At 40.7% G+C, this 20,876-nt stretch overlaps 1 protein-coding gene across 1 annotated transcript in view; it reads right to left on the minus strand.

Moving 5' to 3' along the window:
• The window catches only part of Nemf (nuclear export mediator factor), a 41,245-nt gene that overhangs the window by 3,403 nt on the left and 16,966 nt on the right, over window positions 1–20,876 (minus strand). The window contains exons 16-28 of the mRNA XM_090345052.1: window positions 20,445–20,533; window positions 17,534–17,637; window positions 16,341–16,403; window positions 14,952–15,064; window positions 13,027–13,084; window positions 12,257–12,315; window positions 12,048–12,168; window positions 10,270–10,543; window positions 9,086–9,128; window positions 7,308–7,357; window positions 3,338–3,491; window positions 2,397–2,474; window positions 2,030–2,230 (exon numbers count right to left, since the gene is read on the minus strand). Coding sequence (XP_090201178.1) covers window positions 2,030–2,230; window positions 2,397–2,474; window positions 3,338–3,491; window positions 7,308–7,357; window positions 9,086–9,128; window positions 10,270–10,543; window positions 12,048–12,168; window positions 12,257–12,315; window positions 13,027–13,084; window positions 14,952–15,064; window positions 16,341–16,403; window positions 17,534–17,637; window positions 20,445–20,533 — 1,407 coding nt within the window. The remainder of the gene's footprint in view (window positions 1–2,029; window positions 2,231–2,396; window positions 2,475–3,337; window positions 3,492–7,307; window positions 7,358–9,085; window positions 9,129–10,269; window positions 10,544–12,047; window positions 12,169–12,256; window positions 12,316–13,026; window positions 13,085–14,951; window positions 15,065–16,340; window positions 16,404–17,533; window positions 17,638–20,444; window positions 20,534–20,876) is intronic.

Consider the following 20,876-nt stretch of genomic DNA (forward strand, 5'->3'; position numbering starts at 1 on the left):
CCAGCCCTGGGGCCTGAACTTGGGGCCTGTGCATTGTCCTTAGGGTTTTTCAAGGCTAGTGCTCTACTATTTGAGCTATAGCACCACTTCTGGCTTTTTCCATGTATATGGTATAGAGGAATTGAACCCAGGTTTTATGTATACTAGGCAAGCACTCTACCACTCGGCCAAACTCCCAATCAAGAACTTTTATTTTTTAATCTCAGCAGTTTAGGATAAACCTATGAATCATATATGCTTAATTTTATATGCTTACAAAAGAAAAATCTATTTGGGAATGAAAGCCTACTGTCTCAGCCTGCTTAAGCTGCTACAACAAAACAATAGGTATTTTGTAAACAAAAGAAATTTACTCCTTATAGCTGTGTAGGCTAAGATGTCCAGATCAGAACATGAGCACATTGAGTATCTGGTTCAGGACCTGCTTAAAAACTGGCAATTCGTTGCTGTGTCCTCACAAGGGAGGAGATACTTTCTTCAACCTGCTGAGAATTAATCCCATTCCTCAGGGATTCATATTGGGTATTTAGGTTCCAAGATAGGAATTTGGGGGACATACATTCAGACCAAAGTCCTTGCCCATGAAAAATGGTAAGTAATGCCTCAGGAATATTTTTGCCTCTTGAGTTTTCAGAATAAATTGAAGAATAAACAGTTTTAGAATCACTAAATGGGAACACTGTTCAGTGGAGGAAAAAATAATAGTGATTCAAAAATCTCTAAGGGGGGAACGAAAGGGGGACAAAAACATGAGAAGGGGTATCAATGTTTAAGATGTACCACTACCTGACGAATGTAACTGACCCCTCTGTATATTACCACAACAATAAAATACAATTAAAAAAAAAAATCTCCGTAAGCCTCACCTACTTTCAACTGAGGTACACAATTAGAACTCCACGCCAGACATTACATGTGAGTAATCCTAGCTACTCAGGAGGCTGAAGAACAAGTCAGCCTGGGCAGAAGTCCAGGAAACTCTATCTCCAACTACCTATCAAAATGCCAGAAATGGTGCTGTGGCTCCAAGTGACAGAGCACTGGCCTTGAGCACAAAAGCTCAGGGACGGTGCCCAGACCCGAGCTCAAGTCCCAGCATTGGCACATAGACATAAAATTAGAACTTAACCTCAAATAAAAACAAAGTGGTCAAAATCTCAAGAGGAGATAGACAGATAGACAGATAGATAGATAGAGATTATAGATATGCATATAAGATATACTGGACTTTGACCCTGGATTTGGTTAGTAAAATAATTTTTTTTTTTTTTTGCCAGTCCTGGGTATGAGCTCAGGGCCTGAGCACTGTCCTTGGACTTTCTCAAGGCTAGAGCTCTACCACTTGAACCTTAGCATCACTTCTGGCTTTTTTTTTTCTACGTATGTGGTACCGAGGAATGGAACCTGGGTCTTCATGTATGCTAGGCAAGCACTCTACCACTAGGCCAAATTCCCAGCCCTAGGAATACAATGTTAACTTCTTGCTGCCTCTGTCAAAGGACCTGATCCTTGTACTTTACAGCCACTTGAACATTATGTAAGATAAGACAGAATACTACTCCCACTTATTTTAAAGGTACACTCAGTACATTTGCTTTTGAACTCAGAGCCTCAAGCACTCTATCACCTTAGCCATGTCACAATCCTTTGTCTTAATTTAACTGAGTTTTAATCAGAGGCAAAGAAAGTAAGATTCATGACAGGTTTTTTTTTGACTGCTTATTGTTCATAGAAACCATAAGCTTAGTTTTAGGCCTGATTTTCTTTGGTGTTGGTATTGGGCTTGAACTCAGAGCCTCAATCTCTCAATCAGCCTTTTCTACTCAAAGCTGGTGCTCTACTACTTGAGCCATAGCTTCGTGTCTAGCTTTTTGACTTCAAACCATCTGAGATTTTAATCTCCTGAGTAGGTAGGATTACAGGGGTGAGCCACCAGCACATTATGTGGTGAGGGTGCCACTTATCCTGGTTTTACCACCACAATGCCATGGTTTGGGAATCCTGGGCAAGAGTTCAAGGGCAGCCTTACCTTGTCATCATGTGAGTCATCTACATTCAAGTCTTGTACCTCGTGAGTTAAACCCTCAACGGCTGGAGTTTCTTTCTTAGCAATGCTCTCTGACACCCTCTGACCACCTGTGGGTTTCTGCGGCTGCTTCTTCATAGGTTCATCTTTTGTTTTTCCTTTTTTTCCTTTCTTCCCTTTTTCTTCTTTGTTTGAACCCGCAGACTTCCATTCACAGAGAAAAAGCAGTTAATATCACCATCAATAATGTCAAGATTTTAACAACAAAAAACTAATCTCTAAAAGATTCTCTATCATAAACTAGAAATGGGCTGGATGGCCAGTGAAAAGCAAAAAGAATAAAGAAAAGTTGCTTTTACATGTTACTTACCCCTAGTAATTTCATAATAAGCTCACGATCTTCATCATCCTGGTCTTTGTACTTTTCCTTCATTTTTTTCATTTTGCTCTATTAAATCACAAGACTTAATTAGGAAAATTGAGCAGTAAAGAATGACAAAAAGGGGCCGGGAGTTTGGCCTAGTGGTAGAGTGCTTGCCTAGCATGCATGAAGACCCGGTTTCGATTCCTCGGTACCACATACATAGAAAAAAGCTGGAAGTGGTGCTGAGGCTCAAGTGGTAGAGCTCTAGCCTTGAGAAAGTCCAAGGACAGTGCTCAGGCCCTGAGCCCAGCCCAGGACTGGCAAAAAAAAAAAAAAAAAAAAAAGACAAAAAGCTAGACACGGTGGCTCACGCCTCTAATCCTAGCTACTCAGGAGGCTGAGATCTGAGAATCAAGGTTCAAAAACCATCCTGGCCACAAAAGGACCTGAGACTCATCTCTAATTAGTCTCTAGAAAACAAAACAGGGTAGGGTGGAAGCCTTGAGTTGAAGGGTTCAAAGACAATACCCAGGCCCAGGGGTAGGGCAGAAGCCTTGAGCTGAAGAACTCAGGGATAGCACTCAGGCGAAGTTCAAGCCCCATGACCCATGATGGGGTTGGGAGTGGGGGTGGGGGGAATACTTGAAAAGGTGCTTTAAAGTAGGGCCCTGATGGCGCATGCCTATAACTCTAGCTACTCAGGAGGCTGAGACCTGAGGATCACAGTGTGAAGTCAGTCTAGGAAGGAAAGCTTAAGAGTCTTCTCTCCAATTAACCACCAAAAAGCTGAAAATAGGCAGAGTGGCTCAAATGGTAGAGTGCAGGCCTTTAGCAAAGAAACCCAGGGACAGTTCCAGGTCCTGAGTTTAAGCCCAAGGACTAGCAAAAAAAAAGGGGGTGGGGAACGACACACTTCCCTTTGTAAACCATACAAAAAAGCTTATTACCTTTTGTCCTCGTTTCATTGGCTGTATAGCTGCAACATTTTTGCTTGTGTTCTGTTGAGTTTCAATGTGTATGCCACTTTCTTTTTCTTTTTCCTTTCCTTCTATCACTTCTAAATCCCCTGAATCAATTGGATACTTTTTCTTCTTCATTTCTCTGAATAAAAATGAAGTGGAAATATCAATTCTAATCTATTCAGTGCCCTAGCTGGGTACAGGTGGCTCATATCCTAGGTACTCAAAGGAGGCTAAGATCCGGAGATCAAGGTTCAAAACCAGCCCACAGGAAAAAGTCTGGGAGATTCTAATCTCCAGCAATCACAGAAAAAGCTGGAAGTGGCACTCTGGCCCAAGTGCATAGACTGCTAGCCTTGAGTGAAAACTTCAGGGATAGCACCCAGGCCCTGAATTCAAGCCCTAGGACTGACAAAAACAAGTATTCACTGCCCTAAAACACAAAGAATTGCTGGGAAAGAGGGCACACACCTGTAATTGTAGCATTGAGAAGCAAAGGAAGGACTGTGAGTTTGAACTCAGCATGCCTCCAGTCTCAACAAATCCAGTGGCACATACCTATGACCTGAGTGATTTGGGAGGCAGGGATTGGAGCCCAAGGCCAGCCTGGGCATAAAGTTGTCAATACTCTGATCTCAGCAAAAAAACAAAAATGTACTCAAATTACCATATAGAAAAGATGTATATACATATGTATTTTTTTATTTTTATTTTTATTTTTTTTTGCCAGTCCTGGGTTGAACTCAGGGCCTGAGCACTGTCCTTGGACTTTCTCAAGGCTAGAGCTCTACCACTTGAGCCACAGCACCACTTCTGGCTTTTTTCTATGTATGTACTGAGGAACTGAACCCGGGTCTTCAAGCATGCTGGGCAGTCTACCACTAGGCCAAACTCTCAGCCCTGGATTTTTTTTTTTTAATCGCTCATTGGGTTTGAACTCATTGCCAGGACACTGTCCCTGAGATTTTTGCACTTCTAGTTTTCAGATGGCTAATTGGAGTCTCAAGGACTTTATTGCCAAGGCTGTCTTTGAACCTCAATCCTGAGATCTCACCCTCCTGAGTAGCTAGGATTATGGGTGTGAGCCACTGGTACCTGGCTTGATGTGTATGGTCCTGGGACTTGAACGCAGGGCCTGCACACTGTCTCACTTGATGTATATGTATGTGTATGTGTGTGTTGTGCACTCGTGTGAGTGTGTGCTACTCCTGGCACTTGAACTCAGGGCCTGCACACTGTGTCAGAGTCTGTGGTTTTTTTGTGTGGGTTTGGTTTGGTTTGGTTTGGTTACTCATGGGCTTAAATTTAGGCCTTGGGCACTATCTTTGAGCTTTCTGCTCAAAGCTAGCCCTCTATACCACTATGAGCCATGGCTATACTTCCAGTACTGGATAGTTAACTAGAGATAAGTCTCATGGACTTTCCTGGCTGAGCTGCCTTTAAACCAGGATTCTCATTTCTCATCCTCTCGCTTAGTTAGGATTATAGACAGTAGCCACTTGAAAATTTTTTCTCACACATTCCCCTTTGTTATCCAGGTTTAATTGGCCGATGCTCTTTTTTTTGGTCAGTCTTGGGGCTTAAACTCTGGACATGGTTGCTGTCCCTGAGCTCTTCAGCCCAAGGCTAGCTTTTCCCCTCTTGAGTGAGCCACAGTGCCACTTCCAGTTTCCTGGTGGTTAACTGGAGGTAAGAGTCTCAAGGATTTTTATGCCTAGGCTGGCTTTGAACTGAGATTCTCAAATTTCAGCCTTCTGAGTAGCTAGGATTACAGGGGTTAGCACCAGTGCCCTGTTCTGACAGTAAACTTTAACTTATCTTACCTAACTGAAAAGTGACGGCCAGGCACAGGGATTTAGAAACTAGATTATCAGCTGGGAGGTGGCTCCTGCCTGTAATCCTAGCTACTCAGGAGGCTCAAATCTGAGGATCTTGGTTCAAAGCGAGCCATGAAACTCTTATCTCCAATTAACCTCAAGAAAATGGGAAATGGTGCTGTGGCTCCAGAGGTAAGACAGAACCTTGAGCTGAAGAGCTCAGGGACAGCATTCAGGTCCAAGTTCAAGTCCCATGACCCAGTCCCCCCCAAAAAAAAGGAGAAAGAAAGAAAGGAAGGAAGAAAGAAAGAGAGAGAGAGAAACTACATTATCAACCTGCGCTGGCAGATCATTGATATTGAATAAATTATTTGTTGGATGTTTGGTGCAATAAATAAATGGATATAAGAAATCAGCAAGTTATGAAGGAGGGGGGACTTCCTATTGCCATGAAACTTTTCTTTGAATTCTCAGCACCACTTCCCTGTCAAAGTCTCAGCACTTAGCCAGGCGTGATGACTCACGCCTATAATCCTAGCTACTCTGGAGTCTGAGATCTGAGGATCAAGGTTCAAAGTAAGCTTGGGCACAAAAGGACCTGAGACTCTTATCTCCAATTAACCTCTAGAAAATGGGAAGTGGGGCTGTGGCTCAAGGGTAGGGCACTAGCCTTGAGCTGAAGAGCTCAGGGACAGTGCCCAGGCCAGAGTTCAATCCCATGACCCACAAAGAAAAAAAAATACTACTACTAATAATTCAGCACTTTCCACTCACTTCCTTAAATGTGTCTCTGTAATCTGTTATGCCTGAATTCGGAATAACATTCCCTAAAGTTATCCAAGTTGTACTCCAATTCAAAATTGAAGAGTCTCTTCATATCACCTGGAGTATAAAGTCCCAAATTCCAAGCCTGTCATTCCAAGTTTTATACTTTTGCTCCACATTCACGTCTCCAATCTTACCACTTATCAGGTCACAAACACTCTTTCATTTCAAGCTGCTTATCATTCTCCCAGAACATGTACATATTCCTTCTAAAACTGTCCTTCTCCTTGGTTATTATTAATTCCCCTTTGAGCCTCTGTTTCCTTCATGTGCCTACTTGCTAAAATATCCATTTTTAGAGAATAGGCAACAGTAGGGTTTGGACTCAGGGTCTTGCACTTTGCTTACCAGGTTCTCTTCTACTTCATCCCTTTTGTGCTTTAAGCGTTGTTTTTTGGCCTGGTCAGCCTGGACTATGAGCCTCCTGCCTACGCCTCGGAATGCAAGCACACCACACCCTGTTTGGGTGCCAGAACGTTGGTATCTTTTGCTATGATCAAAACTTGTATAGGATATATGGAAACATGACACCAAAACCGATTAGTTTAGCAATTAAATTAGTTGTGCAATTAAAATGCTAAATATTTATCATATAACCAGCTAATCTAATTAATGTAATTCAATGTATTATATGTTTATGTATGTAGTAAAAGGTCTGATTCATAAACTATCTTGCATAATGACAGACTAGGTCCCTCGACCCCATAAGTCATAATTACAGGGCAGGAGTGTAGCCTAGTGGTAGAGCGCTCGCCTCACATGCACAATGCCTTGGATTCGATTCCTCAGTACAACATACATAGAAAAAGCTGGAAGTGATGCTGTGGCTCAAGTAGCAGAATGCTAGCGTTGAGCAAAAAGTGCCCAAAGACAGTGCACAGGCCCCGAGTTAAAGCCCCACGACTGGCAAAAAAAAAAAATTATAAAAATCAAAAACAGATCAAAAGATCTGTGCTAAATCTTTATAATTTTAACAAAGGAAAGTTTTAGAATCTTTTTCTCTTTTTTACATACTGGGGATTGAACTCTTGAGTTTTTATACAAGCTTGGCTTTTCCTCTCACAACTGGAGCTCTATCACTTGGGCCATGCCTCTTCCAGTCCTGGCCTTTTGCTGGTTAACTGTAGAGAATAATCTTACAAATTTGTGTATGCAGGATGGCACTGTACCATAGATTTTAGATCTCAGCCTCCTGAATAGCTAGGCCTATAGGTGTGAACCACAGGCAGTCAGCTAAAAGAAGGGTTCAGAACAGTGAAGTGGTAGCTAAAATATCCATTTTTAAAAATATGCTCGAAAAGAATAATATGTTTTACCTTCTTTCCTTGGCTGACAAGTGTCTCCGGCTCTGTAATTTATTTTCACTCTGTTAAAAACAAGGAACACAGTAATATCACTAGTAACAATTTTTTCAATGGCCAAAATTAAAATTAAAAAGTCAGGTGTCTTGGGCCAGAGTCTGGCCTAGTGGTAAGAGTGCTTGCCTAGCATGCATGAAGACCCAGGTTTGATTCCTTGGTACCACATACATAGAAAAAGGTTGGAAATGGGGGCCGGGAGTTTGGCCTAGTGGTTAAAGTGCTTGCCTAGCGTGCATGAAGACCCGGGTTCGATTCCTAGGTACCACATACATAGAAAAAAAGCCAGAAGTGGTGCTGAGGCTCAAGCGGTAGAGCTCTAGCTTTGAGAAAGTCCAAGGACAGTGCTCAGGCCCTGAGCTCAAGCCCAGGACTGGCAAAAAAAAAAAAAAAAAAGGTTGGAAATGGTGCTGTGGCTCCAGTTGTAGAATGCTAGCCTTGAGAAAGGCCAAGGACAGTGCTCATGCCCTGAGTTCAAGGCCCAGCATTGGCAAAAAAAAAAAAAAAAAAGTATCTCTATTTCCCTTCAAGAGTACCGACAAACTGTGTCAGCGTGCCTCCTCCCTTCTCCTTGTCGGTGTGATTACTTATTCAATAAAGCTCTGCCACGTTTTCTTGCCAAACAAAAGCAAAAACAAACCAGTCAGGGCCGGTGGCTCACACATGTAATTGCACCTAGGAGGTTGAGATCTCAGGAGACTTTTTTTTCCCAGTCCTGGGGCTTGAATTTAGGGCCTGAACACTGTTCTTGGGCTTTCCTCATGGCTAGAGCTCTACCACTTGAGCCATAGCCCCACTTGCAGCTTTTCTACATATATGGTCCTGAGGAATCAAACCTAGGTCTTCATGCATGCTAGGCAAGCACTCTACCACTAGGCCAAACCTCCGGCCCCTCAGGAGATTTTTTTTTTGGTTGGTGGTGGGGCTTGAACTCAAGGCCTAGGCACTAACCTTGAGATCTTTTCTCAGACTAGTGCTATACTACTATAAGAGTCTCATAGAATTTCTGGCCAGGGCTGGCTTTGAAATGCAATCCTCAGAACTCAGCTTCCTGAACAGCTAGATTACAAGTTTGAACAACCAAGCAGGTGGCTGCAAGACTCATCTCCAAATAGCCACCAGAAAACCAGAAGTAGGGCTGTGGCTCAAAGTGGTAAGGCAACAGTCTTGACAAAAGAGTTCAGGGGCAGTGCCCAGGCCTGAGTTCAAGCCCCATAACTGACCAAAACATTTTTTTTTCAATTTGATTAATTAATTAAATTTTTTTTTTTTTTACTGGAATTTAAACTCAGGGTGCTTACTTCGCTTACTTGCTTGTCTGGTGCTCTACCACTTGAGCCATGCCTCTAGCATTTTGCTAATTGGAGATGGAGGATTTTTCTGCCCAGACTGGCTTTGAACTGCCAACCCTCCAGATCTCAGCCTCTTAAGAAACAGTAGAGACACTCAGCACACAAAATTAATGCAAAAAACATTTTCATAAAACTTCAAAAATAGGGGCCGGGAGTTTGGCCTAGTGGTTAAAGTGCTTGCCTAGCATGCATGAAGACCCGGGTTCGATTCCTTGGTACCACATACATAGAAAAAAGCCAGAAGTGGTGCTGAGGCTCAAGTGGTAGAGCTCTAGCCTTGCGAAAGTCCAAGGACATTGCACAGGCCCTGAGCTCAAGCCCAGGACTGGCAAAACAAACAAACAAACAAACAAACATATAAAAAAACCTTCAAAAATAGCTTACTGAACTAACAAATTCTTCTTTTGAAGCCAATTTTGGGAGGGACCTATGGAGAAAAAGAAATAAAAAGAATCTATTAGACTATGGAAGACATTAATTTACAAAAATCTCAAAATATTACCCTTATATGCTTACTTATAAACCTACAAACTTTAAAAAAATGTTAACAGTAGAAAAAATAGTCTTGTCATCTTTTCACACAGTATATACAACATGCCAACATGTATACTCAAGTAGGTACCACGTGTTGAAATCTTAACATGTCAGAAACTGCTAGATATTTTACATTCGTTAAGTCCCCAAAACTCTATAGAGAGAAATCTCTAACATTTTCACTTACAAGGTACCTGAAGATTATATGTCATTTACAGCCTGGTATAAATGGCATGACCTAAGACATGGCTTTGCTGTATGAACTCTAAGCTTTTTTGTTGTTGTTGTTATTCATAAGGTTTGAACTTATGGCCTGGCCACTGTCCTTGAGCTTTTTTGCTCAAGGCTAGTGCTCTACTGCCACTTTGAGCCATACAGCCAACTGGTTTTTTGAGTGGTTAGTTAGAGATAAGTTTCATGGCAACATTGCTGCTTGGGCAAGCTTTGAACCATGATCCTCAGATCTCAGCCTCCTACGTAGCTAGGATTATAGGCATGAGTCACTGGTGCCTAGCTAAGCTGTTCTTTTTATTACCCCAACAAAGTAATGTTTTTAAAGTATAAATTCTTTAGCTGGTGATCAGTAACACACTAAAAACTAAACCTCTTTCCGTACTCCCCTCACTGACTGCCTGCTTTTTTCCTGGATGGAATAGCCTTAGTTATATTATTAGCATGAAAAACCTTTGCCTCTTTTCTTGTTGGTGTTTCTGGTTGTTAATCTATTTTGTGGTACTAGTCATCGGACCAAGGTTTTGCATTCTACCACTGAGCCACACTCCTTGTCTCTGCTTTTTTCTATTTTGAGACATTACTGTTATGTAGTTTTGTACTTTAGTCCTGGAATTTTCTTTTAAGGAAAGGCTCAATTGATTTAAAAAAAAAAAAAAAAAAAAAAGACTACAGAGTAGCACTGAGTAATGATAGGACAAAGGGTATATGTACTGAAGTCAATTTGGGGGTTGTTTTGTGAGGACAGCACATTACCACTCCAAATTGACAAGCTGAAACTTAGCAGTTATGTTTTGGGTTACCTCTGGGATTGAAGATGGGATAAGTCAATGGTGGTATCAGGGTAATCTAATGTCTCTTCCTCCTCATCCTTGATTTCCTCAACAGACCCCTGATCTTCTTTTCCTTCTTCAGATTCTCCTTCCTCTTCAGAGCTTTCCTTCTCAATGAGCTCATTCCGTTCCTCTCCACCACTCTGGATGGCAATGTCCTCTGGGTCCCCGCGAGTCGTGTGCGCTACGTCTAGTGGAGCTGCATGCAATTCCTCGTCTTCTTCACTGCTGCCGTCACCTCCTTCTGAACAATTACCAAGGAGAAGTCAGGGTGGGATCCCAATAACCTGACAACTTCACAGAAGCATTCCACTCACTTTCCCAGAAGACCACTATAAAAATCCCGCATGCCCACATGGCACTGGCACTACTCTGATTCAGACATGGGTACCGTGAGAAGGCTGAACTAAATGACCTCCAAGATATCCTCCCATAATAAATGTCTTGTATATTGCTACCACTGGACAATGACAACCATAATTACCTTTCTTAGGTAATTTTAGAAAGCAAGACAATAATTAAGTTGTTTAAACTCTGCAGCTTTCATAACATAAATAAAAGCTAAAATAATGTTACATTAGCATAAAACAAACGCTCACACTTTCACAAAAAGAACACTACTTAATAGTAATACTAGGATGAGCTGCCATCACAGTGTGAGCAAAACAGTAAACGTATGCTCTGTGTAACTTTGTGCGGTGTGAGGGACACAGCGAGGATCCATCAATAGACTCCTCTAGTACTGTAGTTGTAAATGAAATAAAGTATGACTCCTAAAAAGGAGAGGGAAAACACTGTAGAAGTTAAAGCCAGGCTCACTGGGTCACACCTGTAATCCTAGTTACTCAGGAGGCTGAGATCTGAGCGTTCAGTTCAAAGCCAGCCCGGGCACTAAAGACACTAAAAGACACTAAAGACCATGAGAATCTATCTACAATTAATCACTAGAAAACTGGAAGTGGCGCTGTGGCTCAGGGATAGGATGGTAACCTTAAGCTGAAGAGCTCAGGGATAACACCAGGCCCAGAGTTCAAGCCCCACAACCCGACCAAAAAAAACCCCAAAACAAACAAAAACTGTAGAAGCGATTTAACAAGTACTTTTTTGCCTTAGCTACTTCAGGTAAGTGGGTAAATTTATTCCAACAACTATAGTTGCGCTCTATAAAAGCAAATATATAATAAACATCAACCTAGTTTCTCATATGAGAAACAGAACTTATGGATGTGCATCACGTCTAACTCCTCAATTCAAATACAAATGCGAGATCATATACACCCACATCCATTTTTTGTTACATTTTACACACTATCCAGTAAAACTGAAATTTTATTAAACATACAATAAAGAACGATAGTCATAAAACCTATCAAGTATTATTTAACTCACCATAATATGTGTAACACAATAAAACTGACAACTAGTATCTTTCTGTGGTGAGTATGTGCTAGTCTTGCTTGAACTTAAACTCAAGGCCTGGGTCCCTAACCTTTTGTGCTCCAGGCTATCGCTCTACTGCTTGAGCCACAGCTCTACTTCTGCTTTTATTGTGATTACTTGGAGAGAAACAGTCTCATGGCCTTCCTGGCCAGATTGGCTTTAAACTGCCAAACTAAGATCTCAGGCATCAGCCACCAGTGCCCCCTGCATTTATTATCTTCTTAATCATTTCAGAGACATGATCATGTAAATAAGGATGCAGAAGTAAAAGAACATCACACACCAGTTTATTTGAATCTGTGAACTACCTGATTGTTCCATTTCTTCTGATAGGAGTTCACTTGTGCGACTTGCCAGTATCTCTGTCTCTTCATCTTGCATGCGGACTTTCCGTTCACCCCGATGTCTCCAAACACAAGATTCATCTACCTACAAAAACAGTTCTTTTCAGTGGTGAACCTGTAAGGAGAATTTATGAAAACTAGGAAATAAAATAACCCATGGAGATGAAGAATACCTTAAAGAGGAAGCTAAAGCCCACCATTAGATATGAGGGAGGAAGGAAGTTCTTCTTTCCTACAAAACACAACAGATATTAGTGTTTTTAAACATTCTTTCCCACAAAACGTAACAGATATCAGTGTTTTAAATATCAGTTTTTTCTTTTGTCTGTAAAATAACTGACACCAGTGATTATACCTACTTAGGAACCATTCCTATTTACAAGATGATAAATAGGAACAGTAATTTAAAAGAAAAAATACACGTCTACTCTCATCCTTTAGATGAAGAATCTTTTTAGTTTTAAAAGGTCAAGTTATACTTTTTTTTTTTTTGCCAGTTGTAGCACTTGAACTCAGAGCCTGAGCACTGTCCTTGGACTTTTCTTAAGGCTAGAACTCTACCCTTGAGCCTCAGCACCACTTCCAGTTTTTTTCTATATATGTGGTGCCGAGGAATTGAACCTGGGTCTTCGTGCATGCTAGGTAAACACTCTACCACTAGGCCAAACTCCTGGCCCTTCAAGTTATCCTTTCTTATTTTATAATTAAACTATGTAAAATTACATTCTTATCAACATCTATCAAGACGACATAATGCTCAATTTGCCATCCCAAATCAGAACGTTCCTTATGTCCTTACTAACTTGATATGCAGTTAATGTTAGAAAGTAATCAGTTTATTTAAAGTAATCGGTTTATTTTCTGAGCCCATTTGTAAATAGCCCCCAAACCTGTCATCATAATTCACTGACAAGTAAGATACATTTTCACATCAGGTCATTACCTCTTATCATAAAACTTCCTGTTGTCAAATATTCTCCAGTTGGTGCTGTTTTAGATACCTAAAAAACACAATAGTATGTTATATTGATTTCTTAAGAAATTTTAGGGAGTGTAACCTAATGGTACAGTGTGCTTGTCTAACATGCACACCACCCTAGGTTTGATTCCTGGATACCACATATACAGAAAAAGCCATAACTGGGCAAGGTGGCCACACCTGTAATCCTAGCTATTCAGGAGGCTGAGATCTGAGGATCACAGTTCAAAACCAGCCTGGGCACTAACGTCCTTGAGACTCTTATCTCCAATTAACCACCAGAAAACCAGAAGTGGTTCTGTGGTTCAAAGGTAGGGCAGTAGGCTCGAGCTGAAGAGCTTAGGGACAGCATCCAGGCCCAGAGTTCAAGTCCCACGACTAATTAAAAAAAAAAAAAAAAGCTGGAAGTGGTGCTGTGGCTCAAGTGGTAGAGTACTAGCCTTGAGAAAGCTCAAGGACGGTGCTCATGCCCTGAGTTCAAGCCCCAGGACTGGCAAGAACAAAAAGAAGGAGGGGCCAGGAGTTTGGCCTAGTGGTAGAGTACTTGTCTAGCATGCATGATGTTCTGGGTTCGATTCCTTAGTACTGCATACACTGAAAAAAGCCGAAAGTGGTACTGTGGCTCAAGTGGTAGAGGCTGGCCTTGAGGAAAGCCTAAGGACTGTGCTCAAGCCTTGAGGTCAAGCCCCAGGACTGGCAAAAAAAAAAAACAAAAAAAACCCCAAATGTTTAATTTTTTTTTTCCCCTCACTGAGTAACCACATTTAAGCAGGTAGCATTATGGCCTTCTAACACTCTCTACTTAAAAATAATTGATATAACACTTGTTACTTGGGATATGTTCTTTTTCCACTTAAATATAAGATCAATTGAAATATATCATATATGCCTGGGAGGGTAACAACTTCCCCCCATATACAACTAATGTAACATAATAAGAATTTTGTTTTTGTGCCAGTTCTGGGGCTTGAACTCAGGGTGTGGGTATTGTTCCTACATTTTTCAGCTTCAGACTAGTGTGCTAGTCTGAAGAGACCACAGATATGCTTCTGACTTTTTTTTGTGTGTGTGATTAATTTGAGATAAGAGTCAAACAGACTTTCCTGCCTAGCCTGGCTCTGAACTGTAATCCTCAGACTTCAGCCTCTTGAGTAGCTAATATTACAAGTATGAGCCACCAGTGCCCAGCTTGTCTCTAAGCTTTTGCTCAAGGCTAGTGCTTTACCAAGCTCTGCTTCTAGCTTTCTGATGGGTAAAGCAAGACTTTTCAAAACTTGATCCTCAGATCTCAGCTTCTTGAGTAGTTAAGGTTACAAGCATGAGCCAAGAATTTGTAGTGGAAATTTTCCTCTATGTGTGTTTTAGTACGGTAGGCTCTTCATCTTTCCATTTTTCTTGTTTCCTTTTTTATATTTGTGGTACCAGAGATTGAACCAAGACCTTGTACGTGCTAGTCAATGGCTCTACAACAGAGCCACATCCCCTGCATTATTAATTCTATATTTTCAAAGTCTGACACAAAGTATTGCTGAAGGCATGGCTAAGATGGTGGAGTGCTAACCAATGAGTGATAGTATCAGATGGTGCATTTCAGTCCCAGTCTCGGGGGAAGAAAATTTTAAAAAGGATCATAACTGGAGACCGATGACTCATGCCTGCAATCCTAGCTACTCAGGACGCTGAGATTTGAGAACTGTGGTTTGAAGCCAGCCCAGGCAAAAAAGCCAGGAGAATCAACTCCAATTAACCACTAAAAACCCAGAAATGAAGCTGTGGCTCAATTGGTAGAGTGCTATCCTGAAGCAAAAAAACTAAGGGACAGTGCCGAGACCTTGAGTTCAAACCCCAGGACCAATAAATAAATAAATAAACAGTCGCAGTGCTATTACCTGATGATGGTACACCCACCAAGCACTAGTGATAACTCGTGCATCCCAAGCAGCACTGTAGCAAAGTGCCATTGTGCCAGCTTCGGTCAATGTCCGTGGAGGGATAGCTTCTCCTACAATAACAAGCCGTGGTTCAGTACCAAAGCATAGACTTTAAAGTTCAATCACCTTGTATCATAAGTACTAACACTTCATTTTATCTCAATATTATAATAAATCACTGCATATATGTTTTGCAAAGCTTAGATAAAAGTAGTTATTTTTAATAAAAATATATTTATAGGGCAGGTTTTGAAATTGCTTACATAATAAAAACAAAATAAAACAAGTCATGGATGATATATGCTTTCAAATTTAAAAACTATGAAGTTTGGGGCCTGGAGTTTGGCCTAGTGGTTAAAGTGCTTGCCTAGCATGCACGAAGACCTGGGTCCGATTCCTTGGTATCATATACATAGAAAAAAAGCCTGAAGTGGTGCTGTGGCTCAAGTGGTAGAGCTCTAGCCTTGAGAAAGCCCAAGGACAGTGCTCAGGCCCTGAGTGCAAGACCCAGGACTGGCAAAAAAAAAAAAAAAAAATTGGAGACTTCCAGAATTAATACAGATTACTTGAATCATCAAAATGAAGAACATATTAATATATTCCTACAGCTAGGATTCAATATTCTAAGCAGGATATAATTCACATAACATAAAATTATTTTTTGTGTGTGCCCATTATGGGGCTTGAGCTTAGTATCTGGGAACCTTTTTTGACCAAAGCTCTATCACTTAAGCCATAGCTCCATTTCTGGCATTTTAGTAGTTAAGTGGAGATAAGAGTCTCATGGACTTTTCTGACCAGGTTGGCTTTGAACCTGTATCCTCAGTTCTTTTTTGTTTTTATTTTTTTTTTTTGCCAGTCCTGGGCTTGGGCTCAGGGCCTGAGCACTGTCCCTGAATTTTCTGGCTTTTTGCTACGTATGTGGTACTGAGGAATCGAACCTGGGTCTTCGTGCATGCTAGGCAAGCACTCTACCACTAGGCCAAACTCCCAGCCTATCCTCAGTTCTTAAGTCTCCCAAATAGCTATGTTTAGAGGAATGAGCCACCAATGCCCATATAAAATTCACTTAAAAAAAAAAAAAAAGTATACAAAATTTCGGGTTGGGGTGTGCTCCAGTGGGAGAGCACTTGCCAATCTTGCCTATCATGAGTGAGGCCCTGTATTCAATACAGAGCACCATGACCACCCACAAAGGGGGGAAGGAAGGGGAGGAAAGATGGTGAAAAAAACCCATATGTTTTATATATGTGTGTGAATCATTTTCTTGGAATACCCTTTATTGTTATATGCTTACACTAAAGCTATTTTAACAAATGCTAATAATGAATAATAAAAATATATTACCTGTTGGATTCTTAATTACACAGCTAGTAGCTCCATGAAGATCAGCATGTACATAAATGTCTCCTTAAATATGGACAGATAAGAAATGACATTGTAATACACATGTGTATTTTTGTGTGTGCCAGTCCTAAGGCTTAAACTCTGAGCCTGGGCACTGCCCCAAAGCTATTGTATTCAAGGATAGCACTTTGTCACTTGAACCACAGCTCTACTTTTGGCTTTTGGTGGTTAACTGGAGATGAGTCTCATGGACTATCCTGCCAGTGCCCAGCTCTTCCCATCTCCTTTTAAGACAGACTCACTATGTTGCCCAGGCTAGTCTTAAACTTCTGGACTCTAGCAATTCTTCTGACTCAGTCTCCTGGATAGTTAGTTGTGACTAGAAACATGCTTTCAGTTCTATTTCTAAAGGGGTAAAATGTTTATAAAGTTTTAGCACTGAAAAATCAAAATTTTATAAACTTGATTTACACTGACTTTGAAGAATTAAAATCTGTAAATCAAAAGTCTAACACCATGAATTAGCCTAAGACTGTTACCTTAGCAATATTTCCCCCGAAAGTACCTATTCAGAAAACCATAAATCATAAACCAGCAAATATTTTTGCTATTGTTGTTGGTGGTCATGGGGCTTGAACTCTGGGCCTGGGTGTTATCTCTGAGCTCTTGAGCTCAAGGTTAGTGCCCTACCCTTTGAGCCACAGCACCACTTCCGGTATTCTGGTGGTCAATTGGAGTCTCACCAACTTTCATGCCCAGGCTGGCTTTGAACCTCAATCCTCAGATCTCAGCCTCCTGAGTTATTAGGATTATAGGTGTGAGCCACCGGTACCCAGCTGAGCACATATTTTTGTTAAAAGCCAGGCGTCAGTGGCTCACATCTGTAATTCTAGCTACTTAGGCGGTTGAGATCTGGGGACTTGTGGTTCAACAGCCCAGGCAAAAAAGTCTGTGTGACCCTTAGCTCCAATTAATCCCCAAAGAGCTTGAAGTGGAGCTACACTCAGCTCAAGCGGCACAGTGCTATCCTGGAGCAAAAAAAGCCCAGGCCCTGAGTTTAAGTCCCGGGACGAGCACACATAAAATAATAATTTATATTAATCTTTCAAGCAAAAGAGTCCAAGATGAAAATAACTGTAATATTGAGATAATTGATCAATTTTTTTCTTACAATTTTCATCTTATATACATACCTGGTGTCAAGTATCTTTTTACAATTATTTCATTCTGTTGCTGATCTCGCCCACCTATAATTAAATAGTTCTCTGAGCTAATGAACCACAGAAATTTTTCAAACCTACCAAATTGAAAGGAAACAAAATTAACATTTCTTTCTTTATGAATCCATATTTACAATTTTATAAACAAAACAAAACACAAAGCTATCATGGTTATATAGGTTAAGATAACTACTTTTAAAACAACAAGTTAAATTTTACTAAAAACCTGAAAATATTAAGATGGTCTTAGAAGAAATTCAATTCTATGTTCAAAAAGTTAATTCCTATCTCTAAGCACAATTATAATCACATGCTTGTAATACCAGTTACTTAGGAGGCAAAAAGGATTGAGCTCTTAGGCTGACCCTGGCAAAAGGCCCAGACCTTTTCTGAAAAATATCTAAAGCAAAACAAGTTGGCACATAGCCTGGGTGTTGTGGTTCTTAGTTATTGCCCAGCAAAAGCAAGTTCCTGAGTTCAAAACTCTGGTACCACTAAAGAAATAATTATGATTATGCCATAGAGATATGATTCTTAAATTCAAGATTATCTAATAATAATGTTACACTGAGCAAAAGTATAAAATGGTTCTTAGCTTTAGCTTGTTTCCCCGCCCCCCTCCTTGTTAGCTTTCTTTCAGTAAGTTACTAAAAAGGTTTTGAACCACTAATAAAATAGCAAAGTTGTACCAGGAAAAGTGACACATATTTACAATCTTAGCACCAGAGAAACTAAGGCAGGAGTATCTCAGATTTCAACTTCTGGGCAAGCCTAGTTTGCCTAGTAAGTTCAAGGCCATGAGGCCAAGAGTGTGGTAGAGTGCTTGCCTAGCATGCATGAAGCCCTGGGTTCAATTCCACTGGACCATATACACAGAAAAAGCCAGTAGTGGTGCTATATCAAGTAGTAAAGCACTAGTCTTGATAAAGCTTAATTAAGGACAGTTCCCAGGCCCTGAGTACAAGACCCAGCAAAAAACTGGCAAAAAACCAAACCAAACCAAACAAACAAACAAAAAAAAATAAAACAAGGCAAGCATGGTATACATGGTAGGATATTGTCTCAAAAAGACAAAAGTCAGCTGTGCTCCAATGGCTCATGCCTAGCTATTCAGGAGGCTGAGATCTAAGTGACGAGTACTAGCCTTGAACAAATGAGCTCAGGGATAGCACCCAGGCCCTGAGTTCAAGCGCTAAGACTGAGATAGCACTCAAGCCCTGAGTTTTAGCCTTAGTAGCAGCACACATACATTCACACACAGAATAAAAAAACCAACAAACAGGGCAGGGAGTTTGGCCTAGTGGTAGAGTGCTTGCCTAGCATGCACGAAGACCCGGGTTCAATTCCTCGGGACCCCACATACATAGGAAAAGCTGGAAGTGGTGCTGAGGCTCAAGTGGTAGAGTGCTAGCCTTGAGAAAGTTCAAAGATAGTGCTCAAGCCCTGAGCTCAAGCCCAGGACTGGCAAAACAAAAACAAGACAATTATTAAGACCAAAAACTGAGCAAGGAAGGAAAACAATACTAGATGGCTCAACAATGATTACAACAATGTTAATATTGACAATAATGTTAATGCAGAAAAATCAATCTTGACAAAACTGTATTTTAACTATGTAACAGAGCACAAGTAAAATCTTCAAATTTTATAATGGAAAGTCAATAATAAAAAAATTAAGCAGAACTAATATTAATATATTATAGAGATATGAGAAAGCTACCATTAGAATCACCTAAAAGAACTAAAACTAGGTACCTTAGGAGGGGAAACAATGGGAACAGAAGTGAAGAAATGCTAGGAGATACGGGGGGCCCATGGGTCATTCCTATAATCCTAGCTACGCAGGAGGCTAAGATAGAAGGATCATGAAGCAAAAAAAAAGGATTGTGAAGCCAACTGGAATAGCAAAGTCCCTGAGACTCTTGTCTCCAATAAAAAGCCTGCAGTAGCACTGTGGCTCAAGTGGTAGAGCACTCACCCTGAGCAAAGAAGCTCATAGAGCCAGGAGTGAGGCCTAGAGGTAGAGTGCGTGCCTAGCATACACAAAGCCTTGGGTTTGATTCTTTGGTACCAAATATAGAAGAAAAGCCAGAAGTAGTGCTGTGGCTTAAGTGGTAGAGTGCTAGCCTTAAGAAAGCCCAAGGACAGTGCCCAGCCTGAGTTCAAGAGGACCGGCCAAAAAAAAAAAAAAAAAAAAAAAAGCTCAGGGCCAACATCTAGGACCATAGTTCAAGCCCTAGGACTAGTGCATGTACATGGTGTGCGCGCGCGCGCGCGCGCACATACACACACACACAGAGCAAAAGAAATGTTAGACACTAGGTGACTCGTTTTATAACATTTGTAAAAATGTTAGACTTTCTCAATAATGAGCATGCACAATTCTGATAAAAACAAAAACTAAATATGTAAAGCTGAGTTCCGAGGATCCATATTCAAAGCCAGCCTGGACAGAAAAGTACCTGAGACTCTGATCTCCTATTAACCATTTAAAAAGCCGGGCTTGGGTGGCTCACATCTGTAATTCTAGCTACTCAGGAGGCTGAGATCTGTGGACCAGGGGTCAAAGCCAGCCCATGCAAGAAAAGTTTGTGAGATTCTTATCTCCAATAAACTACAAGGAAAAAGGTAAAAATAGCACTGCACCTCAAGTGGTAGAGCATTAGCATTGGACAAAAGAAACTAAGGGACAGTACCAGTGCATATGCCATGAGTTCAAGTCCCAGGACTGGCAAAAAAACAAACAAAAAAAAAGCTGGAGGTAGACCACCGGTCAAATGAGTGCTACCTTTTAGCACAAAAGCTCAGGGACAGGGCCCAGCACTGAGTTCAAGCCCAATATTGGCACTAAAAAAATTTAATATGTAAAATACAGAATACTTACCAGTATATTTTTCTTGCTTTTTGGATAGAGGTAACTGCTTGAACTTCTTTTAAGGTTTGCTTTGTCTTTTTTTCTGCTGATCTGAATGCCTGTTTAGAAGAATTTAAAAAATAACCACAGTAAGTAACACTGAGGTAAAGAATGAGATAAATAGTTTTTAGGATGTCACAAACTGGCAATTATCTACACAACACACACAAATTATATACATTCAAAAGCAATAAAGAATAAAACATTTTTGCTTTAAATATAAAAATAACTGAAGACAAAAATTTACTATATGCAAAGATTTGCACAATAGCAACAAATTAGGAACTGCCTGGTTCCAGGCACCAGTGGCTCATGCCAATAATCCTAGCTTCTTAGAATGTGGTGGATCACAGCTCAAAGATAGCATGGGCAGGAAAGCCTATGATACTCATCTCTAACCAT

This window comes from Megascapheus bottae, chromosome 14, assembly GCF_031878675.1.
Source record: "Megascapheus bottae isolate mThoBot1 chromosome 14, mThoBot2.hap1, whole genome shotgun sequence".
NCBI classification, from domain to species: Eukaryota; Metazoa; Chordata; class Mammalia; order Rodentia; family Geomyidae; genus Megascapheus; species Megascapheus bottae.